At 38.3% G+C, this 14188-nt stretch overlaps 1 protein-coding gene across 1 annotated transcript in view; it reads right to left on the bottom strand.

Annotated features, from left to right (window-relative positions):
- The window catches only part of LOC124717042 (YY1-associated factor 2), a 35378-nt gene extending 24854 nt beyond the window's left edge, over positions 1–10524 (bottom strand). The window contains exon 1 of the mRNA XM_047243704.1: positions 9747–10524. Coding sequence (XP_047099660.1) covers positions 9747–10275 — 529 coding nt within the window. The 5' untranslated portion in view covers positions 10276–10524. The remainder of the gene's footprint in view (positions 1–9746) is intronic.
- Positions 10525–14188: the final 3664 nt, after the last annotated feature.

Genomic DNA, 14188 nt, shown 5'->3' with positions numbered 1-14188 from the left:
TAGTTCCCATATCCATGGTATACAATTTATGTGTTTGTGTATAGACCCATAATAATATTTATGAGTTGAAAAGGATAATCTTGTTCAGCCATTATATTCCATAGCATTTCCCTGTTCACATTAACAAATGCCTTTTCATAATCTATAAAGATGGCTTTCCCTATTGATTTCTCGTCTTTTTTTTTTTTTTGTAAATTCTTTAGTGCAAAATATTGGCAATACTTGATCATTTCTTTGTGAAACCTGATTGTATTTCAGATATTAGTTTTTCCATGATATTTTTTTAATCTTTCATAGGCTGATATCTCTAACCATTCATTACATAAGCAGATGACATTCTGCTCACGATTCTGATACTGTGCTACAACACAGTGTAGCCATATGAAGATGATCACAACGGCTCGAAACTGGTGAGGACAGTGAAATTAAGTTTCTTAAAAGTATTTGTGACTAACTGCATTCTCCACCAACAATCCTTAATTGAATGACAACTGCAGTGTTCTACAAGATCCGCCATGGATAGAATAACAATAATATTTTTATGTTAGAGACTTCTACTTTTTATCAAACTGATTCTCATTTCAAGTACTATAAACATACTATACAATTTTCTAACTTTCACTATTGTTCCTTGAGACACTAATGGGTGACAAGAGTGATAACCTTACAGACATACCCAGAGTGACAACATTACTGAGTAGCCAAAAGTATAGCGGGAGAGAGTACGGAAAAAAAAGAGAACTGGGAGATTCAGACAGTGTTTCTAGGCTATGAATAAGCCACCCTCCGCCACACACTCCTCCATGGAGGGCGCTACTGGCAGAATGATGCTGTGAATTGAAGTAAGGGTGAGCTCAGGCAAAACGAGAAACAAATATTAAGATTGAAGGTCCCATGAACAATTAGGTCATTACAGATGGAGTACAAACTCACACAGGGAAAGAATAAGAGAAGGAAATAGGCTGCCTGCATTTCATTCTCTTACTTACTTAACTGGCAATCGGAGACCTTGCAAATTTTGCACTGAACTTACATACTGCCTCCACCATATGCTGTTCTGTGCACCTTCCATCCTGTTTCCTGCGATTCTACTTGTTGCGTATCTTTTCAGTTGATCCTACCATCTTTTTCTCGGTCTTCCCTGTAAATGCTTTCCCTGACCTCCCCTACTTCTGAAATCCCTGCAACATGTCCAGCCCACTGCAGTCACTTAACCTTTGCTTTTTGTACAATACTGAGATGATTCATCTGTTCCCTCCACCCTTTTTCTTCCTACACTGGCCCAAAAATATTTCTTAAATCTTTCTTTCACACACTATCAGTTTTCTTCTACTGCTCTCGATACTACTCGATGTTTCAATGCCGTAAAGCAACACTGGCACAATTATTACATTATTTGCCTTAATTTTAACTTTTGTTGACATTAGACCTTGATTTCATGATTGGTTTTACTGGATAGTATTCCTCCAGTAGAGGTATGATCCCAATTATTTAAAGTTCTCAACTACCTTCAGCTTCATCACCCCAACTTGTAAATCCCCAAGCACACTGTGGCTCATCCTCCTACTTAGTTCTATCACTTCTGTCTTTTCTGGGTTGATTCACATGCCCACCTTCCCTTCTCTTCCTACTTTCATCAAATTATGGAAACCACAGAAAGTGGAAGACCAAGCAGAGATCTGAACCCCCTATCACCTGAACCCAAGTTCAATGTTTTAAACTGATGGGCCATCCCGTATGGTAGGTGTCCTCGAACTGTCTTGTTACTGCATGCATAATCTGTGTCACTTCAGATAAGGGGGGGATTTACATTCATAGTCTCAGATGTTATTGATGTCAAAATGAAGGACTAAGTAAAGAACGCGTAATTTTTGTTTTCTCCACAACAATTCCTGACCCAAGATACAGCCCTCCAAAGATAACACTGTACATACCATTTGGAAGATGCAAAATTTGGTAAAAATTTTAAAATGCTGTATCTCGTGAACAGTTATAGAGATTTTGTTAGAGGTTTTTTTATTTGACAGATAATTGCTTTATAATTACAATGGTATCCTCCGTTTGGACATATCTTTCAACGTTCTTTTACTGTCACCTTTTGAATTTTTTTTATAATTTACAGTTTTTTTCCAGAAATGCCAATACAGGAAAGTTAATTTTTTTCTGTTGATTAGTACCCATGCAGTAGTATATTCCCTGTGAAGGAGAGCTTCCACTTTTAAGTTCAACAGGTTTCATTTTAAAAAAATCATTTTTTTAAATTTCAAGGGTAACGTACACTACATGATCAAAAGTACCTGGACATCTCCAAAAACATATGTTTTCCATATTAGGTGCATTGTGCTGCCACCTACTGCCAGGTGCTCCATATCAGCGACCTCTGTAGTAATTAGACGTCATGAGAGAGCAGAATGGGGCGCTCCATGGAACTCAGATTTCCACACTCCTAAACGTCCCTAGGTCCACTGTTTCTGATGAAGAATGGGCCGTCATTCCCCAAGAAACCTGCCAGTACCTGATTGAATGTATGCCTGCAAGAGTGGAAGCTCTCATCAAGGCTACACTTGCACTTCTTGTTGGTTTGCGTGGCACTATCACAGCACAGGTCTACATTGATGGTTTAAGCACCTTCTTGCTTCCCACTGTTGAAGAGTAATTCAGGGATGGCGATTGCATCTTTCAACACTGTTGAGCACCCGTTCATAATGCACGGCCTATGCCGGAGTGGTTACACGACAATAACATTCCTGTAATGGATTGGCCTGCACAGAGTCCTGACCTGAATCCTATAGAACACCTCTCGGATGTTTTGGAACGCCGACATCGTGCCAGACCTCACCAAGCGACATCGATACCCCTCCTCAGTGCAGCACTCCGTGTAGAATGGCCTGCCATTCCCCAAGAAACCTTCCAGCACTTGACTGAACGTATGTCTGCGAGAGAGGAAGCTCTCATCAGGGCTAATGGTGGGCCAACACCATATTGAATTCCAGCATTACCGATGGATCGCACCACAAACTTGTAAGTCATTTTCAGCCAGGTGTCCAGATACCTTTGATCACACGGTGTATGTCTTCACTGGAGTTGTTTCTTACTAAATTCTTTGTTACAATGTTTATTTCTATTGTCTTTGTTGCAGTTATTTCTTATCACTTTCTTTTTTGCAACAGTTATTTCTTTTCATTTTCATTGTTGCAGATATTTCTTACACTTCGTTGTAGTCTCTTGTCAGTTTCTTTGTTGTGGTTGTTCATTGCAGCTTTCTGTATTGTAGTTGTTCAGTGCTAATTCGTTTACTGCAGAGGCTTCTAAGAAATCTGAGACCATCCAGTGAACTCTGTGTTTTCGTGAGGAATTTGCCAGTTCGCACAGTTGCATTGTATTTTGTGAAAAGGACTGTTTGAAATGTCTTCTGACTTGGGCCACAGGAATGTGAAGTGTGCTGACTATTTGCATAGCCATAAAAGAGTGATATATAAGACAAACAAAGGAACAGACTTTGATCAGGATGGAAATAAGTGCTCTCATTTGAAGACTCTCTTCCAAAGCGAAGATGTTTCCAGTGACAGCTTTTTGTGTTCTAAATGTTTTGACAGAACAACAACAATGATAGTACCTGAACAAGGTGAAGCCTCCCATGGTGCAGATGATGCAGATTTTGCATCAATAGAGGAAGAATTAAATACCCTGAATCAGTCAACTACAGAGGTAGATGTTAGTCCTGTTAAGAAACCGAGGTCAGTGAAGTTGTCATAAGCTCTTACGCATCACGAATGCGCCGAGAAATTACTAAAGCTATGGATGAATACACTACAGCAAAACTGACCACACTCTTCAAAGTAGAAATTCCATCTTCAGAAGAAAATGAACCAAAGCACTCCTGCACCTCGTGTCAGGAATTTTTCACAAATATCAATCCACCTGTTGAATACTATGCATCCTACAGTGAACTGGTACAAGTTTAACTATTATTCCAGAGACATTTTGAAAGAAAACAATTTTGAAGCACTTTCCATCAGTATCAAAGTACATGGTAGAAAAATCAAGAAATGTGAGGCCTGTAAAAGGAGACTTTGGAAGACCATATCCCTATTACGGTCATCCTATAGAAGCAGTTCAAGTTCAAATGGTGCAGTCATTTTATCTGGAAAATAAATGGGACTGTTCTCGCCAGAGCGCTAACAAAAAAATACATTAGGCCCATAACTGTAACAGTTGAAGGCCAAAAAGTTGTGAAAGTGAAGCGGTACATGACTCGCAGTGTTAAAGAAACTTTTGCAGTTTATAAGTGCAACTATACAACTTCACATATTGGAAGATCAATATTTTATGCACTGTGACCTAAGTGGGTAGTTCCACACCCACCTAAAGATGTCTGTTTTGTGTGTACTGTGTGAATTTTGAACTTTGTATGGTAACTTTGAAGAACTTACTGGAGCTCATGATATATGACACCTTGGTTGTGCGTGTGAAGTCATTTGTAGTCTGTGACATAAAGCAAGAGACTTGTTTGTTTCAAGAATGTGGAGATTGCCTTTGAAAGGGAGGACTGTCTTTACAGGCACTTGGCCTGGAAGATGTAGGAGATAACTCTGCAGAAATTACATGCACGACATGTGAGGAAAATAAACTAATTAAGAAAACTGTTGCTTTTGACAGTTTCACTGATGAACTGGGTAAATAGTCAGTGAAAGCAGGAACACACCAGCATCTGACAAAACTGCAACACACTGCAGAAGTGAGAGGGAGTGTACAGGCTGAAGAACTATGTTTAGTACTTTACTGTGATGTTGCTGAGAACTGGTCTGTAATTCTCCCACAAGAAGTACAAGGGCATCATTGGAGTAATGACCAGCTTTTTTACAGGAGTGACGTATTTTCAAAACAAGAGCACAAGTGTTGCAGTTATAAGTGATGACACAGGACATGACTCAGCACGTGCTTCATTAGCAATGCGTGAAATTCTTCAACTGCAAACAGAGGCAGAGAAGGTCATCATTATTTCTAATGCTGCTCCTAGCGATTTTAAAAAAACATTACCAGCTGTTTGAATTGAGTAAGTCGCTTGTGCCAACTGACTGGGTATACAGTGCTACTGGTCACAGGAAGGGGCCTTGTGATTGAGAAGACCTGCTGAAGCACCATGCTACAAAACAATCTTTCCAGACCAAATACAGCTTCAATTCAGAATGCTCAGGATTTTATGAGAGTTATGAAAACTTACACATCCACAGTCCTCATTCTTTTGTACAAAGAGGAAAACAAAGAATTCTGTGAGCACAAAAAAGAAGAAGGGTCCAAACAAACTACTCCTGTGAAAGGAATTCATAAGACACATTTTTGGACTCAAAGTGATGGGCAACCGTATTAAACGCACTTTAAAGAGCAAGAAAGAAGAAATTTCATTCGTTCATCCAACACCTCACAAACAGCAGGATTATATTCAGATTCACAACTTGAGAAGGTGGATGTTTGTGGTGTGGTGTGTGTGTGTATGTGGCTGTGACTGGTGGATTGCAGAGATATAGACACCAGTTACGAGTTAAACAAAGTTGTAGTGAACTTTATGTTACCACATGGACCAGCTGCTGAATATAGATTTCCAACTGAAGGACAGCAACAACGCCATCAGTGCTCACTTCCTGTTCACAATGTTTTGAAGATTTAAGTGCTACAGTTCCTATTGGTTCAACAGGAAGGCATCACTCTACATCAAAGGAAGATACTGAAGCAGTGGAACACATTTTTAGTTCATTGACTGGTTAATTTCAGTACATAACAGAGTGCACTGAAGTTGTATAAATTGAAACCTTTAAGTCTTTGGACCTTTCACATACATTTTGGAACCATTTGAAATACTTGAAAAATGAGTCTCTTGCTCATCTTCCAAAAGTGAAATTATGTTAAATATGGCTAAGTTTTGTTTTACGAGCCTCTTATGTGATAATGTAGTAATAAACCAGTTTTTATGTATGGCAAAAATTTTGATAGTTTATAAAAACCAGTTCAACGTAAAAGTGGAAGCTCTCCTTTTCAGGAAATGTAGTACTAAGGGTACTAATCACCACAAAAAAATCAAAATGTTATGGATTGGCATTTTTGAAAAAAATAAAAAAATAAATAAAAAAAGTTCCATAAATTATAAACAAAAAAGTTCTAAGCACTATAGTAAAAGAACTTGACAGGTTAGTCCAAATGGAGTATTTCTTTGTAATCATGAAGCAATTATCTTTCAAATTAAAAAATAACCCTAGCCTACCTGAATTGATATTGACTATTGTGTATGAAAATCAGTGGCTAGAAACATGATTGTTTTTAGATACCCGATTTAAAATAGCAGGCACATGTCAATTCCTGCTTGACTACAGAGTGCAAGATCATTCTAGAACTCTTGATAGTTACTCTGAACAATATAACCTTGTTCCTAGAAACAGCAGCAGAGCTTAGAGTATCAACGTCAACAAAAGAAAGTGTGTCAATGAATTACCATTTTTTTTGTCTTAGTAACAAGTTTTTATTGCAGCCTCAATGTTGTTAAATTACTGTAGTGACAGGAGTTTTGTCCTTGAAAGCCATCAAATTTTTTCTGTGGAATGCTGCCTGACACACACAAAGAGAAGTTGAAACAGAGAGCCTTCAGAGCAACATATGTTATGATCTTTCGTGACTTTTTTTTTTTTTTTTTTTTTTTAATGATGTGAGCTCTAACAAATGATCACAGTTTGCAGACAACACTATCTGGCCCTCCATAGCAGGAGGACAAAACAAAAACCTGATTTTTGTTTAGTAAGGCAACTGACCCGTTTAATGTGAACTAAAGTACTAAATCAAATATAGATGAGAATATAGTTAAATTTGTGGACAGATGGTCCATCAGAACTTATAGGAGGAGAAACTCCCACTTCTTCCTTCTCAAAGCAGGAGTGTGCTTCCCAGCTTGGGTTTCGGGTAGCTTGGCATCTTTGACAAACCAATACACTTGTGAGTGGTGAAAAGGGCATTAAACTTCTATCTGCAGGAAACTTACTTTGTAAGAATACATTATAAACTTGTGTCTAAAAATAGTTTAAGGAGTACACATAAAAACTCAGTGAGTAGCTGATATGCTGAATCACTGAAAGGCACAAATAAGACGTTGCTAGCTTTGGGCAAATTCTTCTTCAGAAAAACACACACACACACACACACACACACACACACACAGAGAGAGAGAGAGAGAGAGAGAGAGAGAGAGAGAGAGAGCACACTCCTACATGGACTCAGCTGACTAAATCAAGCTAAGGTGAGGAACTGTGCTGGGTGGAGTAGGTGAAGAAAGGGGGGAGGGGAGGGGGGGAAGAGGGTAGGAGGTAGGCAGATGATGGCTGGGAGGGACTGGGAGTGCCAGCCACAACAGTGTAATTACACTGTCACAAAAATTTATTTCAACTAAGAAAAGTATTTTGGAGCACAACAATAAATACTAACAAAATTTATTTTACAAAATACTTGACCTCTTTCCATTACTACCAATGAAATAAAGCCATAATATGGCCATTAACAATAGCAGAAAGCTCTCAGGTCATTACTGGCAGTGAGAGTGCTGCAGTTGAAGTCATTTACTGTGTGACAGTCCAACTGCAGGCAGCATGGGTGTGGTACATGTCATATTAGCGCAGTTAGCACAGCTGGACATTTTAAAAAAATATATACACACGAGGGCAATTCCTACCCACCACCTTTCACACATTCCAATAAGAGAAATTCTTCTATGCAATTAGGTGACTAGGAGGGTGCTCCTTTGCAGCTGGTTCCTGGGGATAGTCTGAGGGTGAGGGGCGTGTGTGGATATTATTCATAAACTTCTATGAAAGTCTCACAAGTCCTCTACGTCGAATAGAAACTGAAGAACACAACACAGCAGCGTGTTCATTCAACAGCCAGCTACGATGCAACTATGAACATTACAACAATGTACATAATTTTAAAACTTTGGAGTGGAACCAGTCAACCAGAAAAGTGAATTCAACAAAGACATACATGCTAGTAATACCACACTTTTGAATACCATTGGTTTCATGCCAGAAGATTATCAACTGTGGACCCTCATGCTGTATTTTGTCTTTTGTATTGTGCAATTTTGGTAGAGGACACGTACACAAAGTTCCAGATGACTGAGAAGCTAGATATCTTCTTGATAGTACCCTACAGCATATTATGTAGGCCACTATATCATCGAATACTGTTCATTGCTCTCAGTGTAGTTGTTTATGGAAGGAGATGTAAAACAGGTAAAATAGTGATAAATGTAGGCAATTACCAAGCAAAGTGTATTGCCAGTATCTGCAGTGAGACAGAGTGAAATTAATAATTACACTATTTTAAAGGATCTACATTGACCATTACATTACAGCTGCAGTCTTAAATATATGTTACCAGTCTGTCTATTCATGACTGTCAACTTACGAAGTTATGACAACAAAATTTATAAACTCTGTAGGAAAACGACTACTGTCAGTGTCAATCAGGAGAATTTATTAGTCTGTAATAAGCAGGACAAAAAATAAGCGTCTCAGTCTGCTACTTCCTATGATATGTTTCACTACTGTTTCTCCGCAACACTACATACATAGCATCTGTATGTAAACAAATTCCAGTGACATATGTAGGCCTATGGCACTTTTAAAGGCTGCACAAAGAAACCAACTGGAGACTCAGTACAAAAGGATAACCATCTTTCCGAATGCATTAAGAGTCCACTTAACTGTCTCCAATTTTGCATCACAATTCTCTGAACTTTATTTAAAGATATATGATAGCTTATGGAAATTATTTTCATGTCTAGTTTAACTGTCTCTTGGTTCAAACGTATTTCATGAGAGCAAATATTGTTATTTCAGAACTGTCAGCTAAAGTTAGATATGGACCGAAACCCCTGAAAATTTTGGTTGTGATGACAGATTAATCTGTAGTGCAGCCTGAGGCCTAGGTTACGATGAAAGATGACAATCTAGTTGTGAGTCAGCGAATTTGGTGAATGTGAAAGCACAAAATCTGATTGTGATAACATTTGACTGGTAGCAAATCTGTGCAATACTGAAAAATTCAAAGGGGGGAGGGGATGGGGGGGAGGGCTTTCACTTAACTGTCTACACAATATGTGGTGTTTTCTCTGTGTGCCTAGCCTTAAGCCATGTTCTGCAATTCAGTGTACATTAGAATATTTTCTTGCGTGAATATCATGTAGCCAGGTATATACAATTGTCTCTCACACATCAAAGTTCAGTAAAAACGTTGCTAAGCCTTCAGTATACTAGCTTCTTTCGATAATTAAAACCTCTTGACTCTTAAAAGCTGGGTTACCAAATTGTCAGGCTGAATTAATGCACAGAAAACTTTATTGTTACCTGGAATACATCAGTATTTCATTACTACAATCCCCTCCCACCCCACACACACAATTTAGATGGGTGTTGCATTGATAGAGGAAAGGAACAATGGTTTCAGTGTAGCTATAAGCAGTTTCTTTTTGGAAAATTTAAAATTAAAAGTATTAATAGAATAAATGAAAACTGTCATTGAACATTGGTGGTGTCATCTTATTTGAGGGCAGTAATTTTTAGGGATTAAAAGAACAATTAATAAAGTAAAATTTATTTTACAATACTTGTGGGCACAACTCAGAAATGGAACAAATGTATTATTACAGTGTAATGATCACAGTTAAGAGAATAGTGAAAGGGGAATGAGGGCAGTGCTGAACGTACCTGCATCACTACTCCGAGCGTCATTGCTGGATTCTGAGTGGCTTCCCAGTTCCGAGGACGCGGTACTTGACTGACTACAGTGTTCTGGGGGCTTTTTTGCTTTGTACTCTGTTATAAATACTGTAACATCGTTCACAGTGACCTCACTTGTCACGCCAGTAGTCCTGTCAATATTTTTGATCCGTGGCACGCTTTTTCTGGAGGCTTTCTCTGGGGTCCCGGATTTCTTCTCCGTTTTTTCTTTGGGAGGTGGGTCCTTCGTGCCTCCTTCTTTTGTCCCTCCCTCCTTTTTCGCGACTTTTGGCGCCGTCGACGTGTATTGTTGTGCAACTTGCTGGGCTACAAGCTGCGGGTTTATCCTCGGTTTTCTGGTAGTGGTGCCCTTACGAACGTCGCACATTAGACACTTAAATGCCTCCGCGGTATTTCTGTAAGTGCACACGGAACAATCCCAGAAGTTCTCCTCCAACACTTTTGCTTGACGTTTGTTTCTTTGAGCTGATTTTTGGCTCGAAGACTTCAATTCCATGTTAGTAGTACCCAACTGTTTTAGGAAGTGATCTATCCGTTTTCAATTAATTTTTTGAGCGAATAGATGCTCACACTGTAGGGAAGTATCCGAAACACCGCTACACTTTTTTACTAGTGCATATTTCTGCCCATCTTACAGGTACACAGTATGTCCTCTAAGTTGTCCAGCTAACCAACCATTTAACAACAAAGCCCACCGCTTATGAAATTACTCAAATCTGTGAGGAGACGCTCGACAGCGTTGCCAAACGTAACAATACAGTTGGCAGAAGAGCAAGGATAAACATTGACACTTGCCAGTTCCAGAGATGTGATTCCAAATGAAGCCCTCACCGGGGGAGTATCTCGCGCCAGGCAAACTCTGGCTGCATTGGCGTTTCGGACTGGAAATTGAGCTAACTTGACCATACTCTCCTGTCATACGACAACACCAGGCTGCGTGTGCTCTATTGCTCTGTAAGTAGCAGTTAAGACGTGTACTATGCTTGCCTACTCACATATCATTTACTTATTCTCATTTCGCTTCCTTTCTTTGCTATTTTTTGGTGCATCATTGTCATGGTGATGACTGTCTGTGTAAATAGTGTGCTATTCGCGCCCATCACCTTAATTTTTTTAAAAAATCGAGAGTCATCATGGTGCAAATACGCAGTAAAGGTAGAATACCTAAACTTTTAAAAGGGTGCCTACAGGAGTTTCTAGATTTACATCCATTATCATTTTAATGCACATTTTTGTATTCTGAAAACTCGATTAGTTGCTGCGAAATAGAACAGAATATTTTCCAATGTTTAAGCTGGGAAAGAAAGTAGTCATAATAAGTACTTTTGTTTTTTCGCATGACACCTATATTTTAAATAACATTGAAGCTGATGCTATGTACATTTTCCGTCACAAACTCAGTGATGCAGTTAATAAATATGTTCGTTCAGACAGCTAGTTATACAGTTAGATACCAAATTGACATGTTAGGTACACACTCAGCAGGTATATAGCAATCTATTAAAAGCGGTTTCGTCCTTCACAACTTAGTTACCATTTCTTGGTTAAAATTACTTTTTATGTTAGGGTCTGTGGAAATGTACTGTACAGTAACAGTATTCCTGTGGCAAAAGAAAACAAACAGATCTAACAAAGAAGTGTTAAATATGCAACTGAATCATATAGGCCTCCCTTCTCAGTGATTTAACACATTAATTGTATTACCATTGTATCCTAAAAAGGCCTTATTCCAAAAGCAGACAAAAGTTGGGAAGTCATTATCACAAAGACGTGATGTAGACAGACATGACCATACATGTAGTACTTCTCTATTTTTCGCTTTAGACTGAGTAAATCTTAATGGTTTAAGCTTTGCTGGCCTGTAGATGTCGATGACCTATTTTTATCAGAGACACTGATGTTTTTAAATTTGTTTATTTAGTTTAGACAAACAATTACACAACATTAAAGTAATTTATGAGCATAGTGTAATATTAAATTTAAAACAACTGTATAAGTGTACTTAAAGTAATCCACAACGTGTCAGTAGTGTATGGTATGGTCTGCCTGTATTAATTATGAGAGGAAATCTACAATAACGTAATATATTTCTCAGTATGTAATGCACAACTTGACCACATACATTACCATAAATGCAGTGATGCTGTTTGATCTTGAGTCTACTCCTACAATGGGATCACACAAATGTGTTACATAACAGCAATCACACTTTTCTTTCTGTCAGGCAAAAGTTCTTAAGCACAACTGAAATGTAATTAACACTATATCTCTCTCTTTAATCCCAGTCAGCTGGTTCAGTATACTCGCGAATTTGTTTAACGCATATGAATAACTGAGGGTTCAAAATGAGGAAAAGTGCACGAATTTTATAGCAGTGAATATACAATCATATTCCATTCAAACACAGAGTTCAATGTCAGCTGTTCATCCGTCATTGCAGCCAGGTGTGTACAGCAGCTAATCACATGATACTGGTTTCCGGTTTGAAAGTTAATGCAGCCAAGAATTTTTCTGATGTGAGACACTCCTGCTTTGAGTGTACAACCCCAGCTTACATTCTTGTGGATGATAAATCAAATAGTACCATGTGATGATAAATCAAATAGTACCATGTATACCAACTACAACAAAATACTCAAAGTGCTGAAATGCTGTAGATGATGTATAGGGGATACAAGTAAATTCGCTTAAAGTAAAAGTCAAATCACACTTGGTGGAATGGAATGGGTATGAAACAGAAAGCCAAAAAAATCCACAGTTCATTTCACATGAAGGCATTTACACAGGTTGTCAATGAAATGGAATGGGACTGGACAGAATGAGACATATACATCAAAGTTTCTCCAGAAGAAAATTTTGACCTTGACTTTGGTGATGCACTGTCTTGTGTGACACTGTAAGTCAACCTATTATTGCCACAATCGCTCAAGCTATAATAGAGGATTTCCGGCTTTTGTATCTACATTAATCTTTATTAACCAACATTAAAACATTGATTTTCTGTTTGCAATACATTGCAAATGTTGAATGACAATTTGTATATTTTTCCACATATGTTGTTCCACCTATGAGGCCAGATATCTAAGAACAAAACATGATTTAGGTTTTGCAATAGCTAGACAAAGAAAAAGCCTGCACATAAATTGATGAAATAGTTTTCATTGACTAGCATTTTTAATAGTAAAAACATCAGCTGTATTGAAAGAGAAAGATACAATTGGTTCTGACATTATTTGGTACTTCGAAAGGGAAAAAATACACAATGGGGATGTGTCTGTATGTGTAGTGGTACAGGGCACCCTCCGCCACACACCGTGTGGTGGCTTGCAGAGTAGCTATGTAGATGTAGGTATACATTTTATTTGGCGTTTAACTGTCAATGCTTCCAAATGTTTGAACAATAATTTTCCTATTGTTTCACTTTTCAGCAGTTTGTCACATTAACTTTGTCAAGAGCATCCATTATGAATTTTGCTTTTGCCATTAACAAACTTGAAATGTTAATTCATTTATTATGATACATTTAAGTGGACCAATTTTCTTGATATTTTGATAATTTTTTCTGAGGTAAGTGAGACATTCGCCATTCATGTTGTGCATGTTGTTGTTATACAGCTCCAATTGCAGCTGATGATTTATTCACTGCAAATGCGAGAGTTGTATGTGCTAATAATGCAGCCTTTTCAGTAGTAACTTTTACTCTGCGGCGAATGCTTTCTTTTCATCTGCCCACCATCTCCTAGTGTGGGCAATCTTTTAAAAATTCATTGCATGATTCTGCCAATGGTGAAGAATTACTCATAAATCTTCGATGACAATACTTCCAGCTGAAGAAACGTTGTAATTCGTGGAAAAGAGAAATGATTTATATTCTGTTTTGAGGTAGCAGGTGTCCTCGTGCATTAATAATGTAGACTAGGAAGTTTTACTTCCATCGCTATAAAGACCCACTTTGACAGGTTACTTACTATGCTATGTTCTCATAGCCTAGTGAATGGCTGCTCCAAATGAGCCAGACGCGCTGCCTCACTAGGCGACATTATAAGCAGGTCATCAGTATACTTATGTCAGTAATAAAATGTTGGGAAGTTTGGGGTGGCATTGCTTATTCCAAATAGTATTTGAAGAAACTCACAAACAAGTGGATTGCAAGCAGCAGTTTTGGGTATACTTTGTGGTGTACCTGTTGTATCAGGGAAAGGTCGAGCACGCAGAAAACTGTCTTACCATGGATGTACATAGCAAAGTTCATGAAGTGTGGGATAGTGTAGCAATCAGATATGGTTCTGGCGCTAAGCTGATGGCAGTCGCTAGAAGAACGTCACTCACTGTTCTCCTTCAGTACAATATATAGTGGAATACCCCATTAATATTTAAAGGGGGACACATGTCAACATGAAAGAGAACTG

Source organism: Schistocerca piceifrons, chromosome 9 (assembly GCF_021461385.2).
Source record: "Schistocerca piceifrons isolate TAMUIC-IGC-003096 chromosome 9, iqSchPice1.1, whole genome shotgun sequence".
NCBI lineage: Eukaryota > Metazoa > Arthropoda > Insecta > Orthoptera > Acrididae > Schistocerca > Schistocerca piceifrons.
Note: the sequence above shows the minus strand (reverse complement) of the source record. Positions and strands in the feature narration are given on the sequence as shown.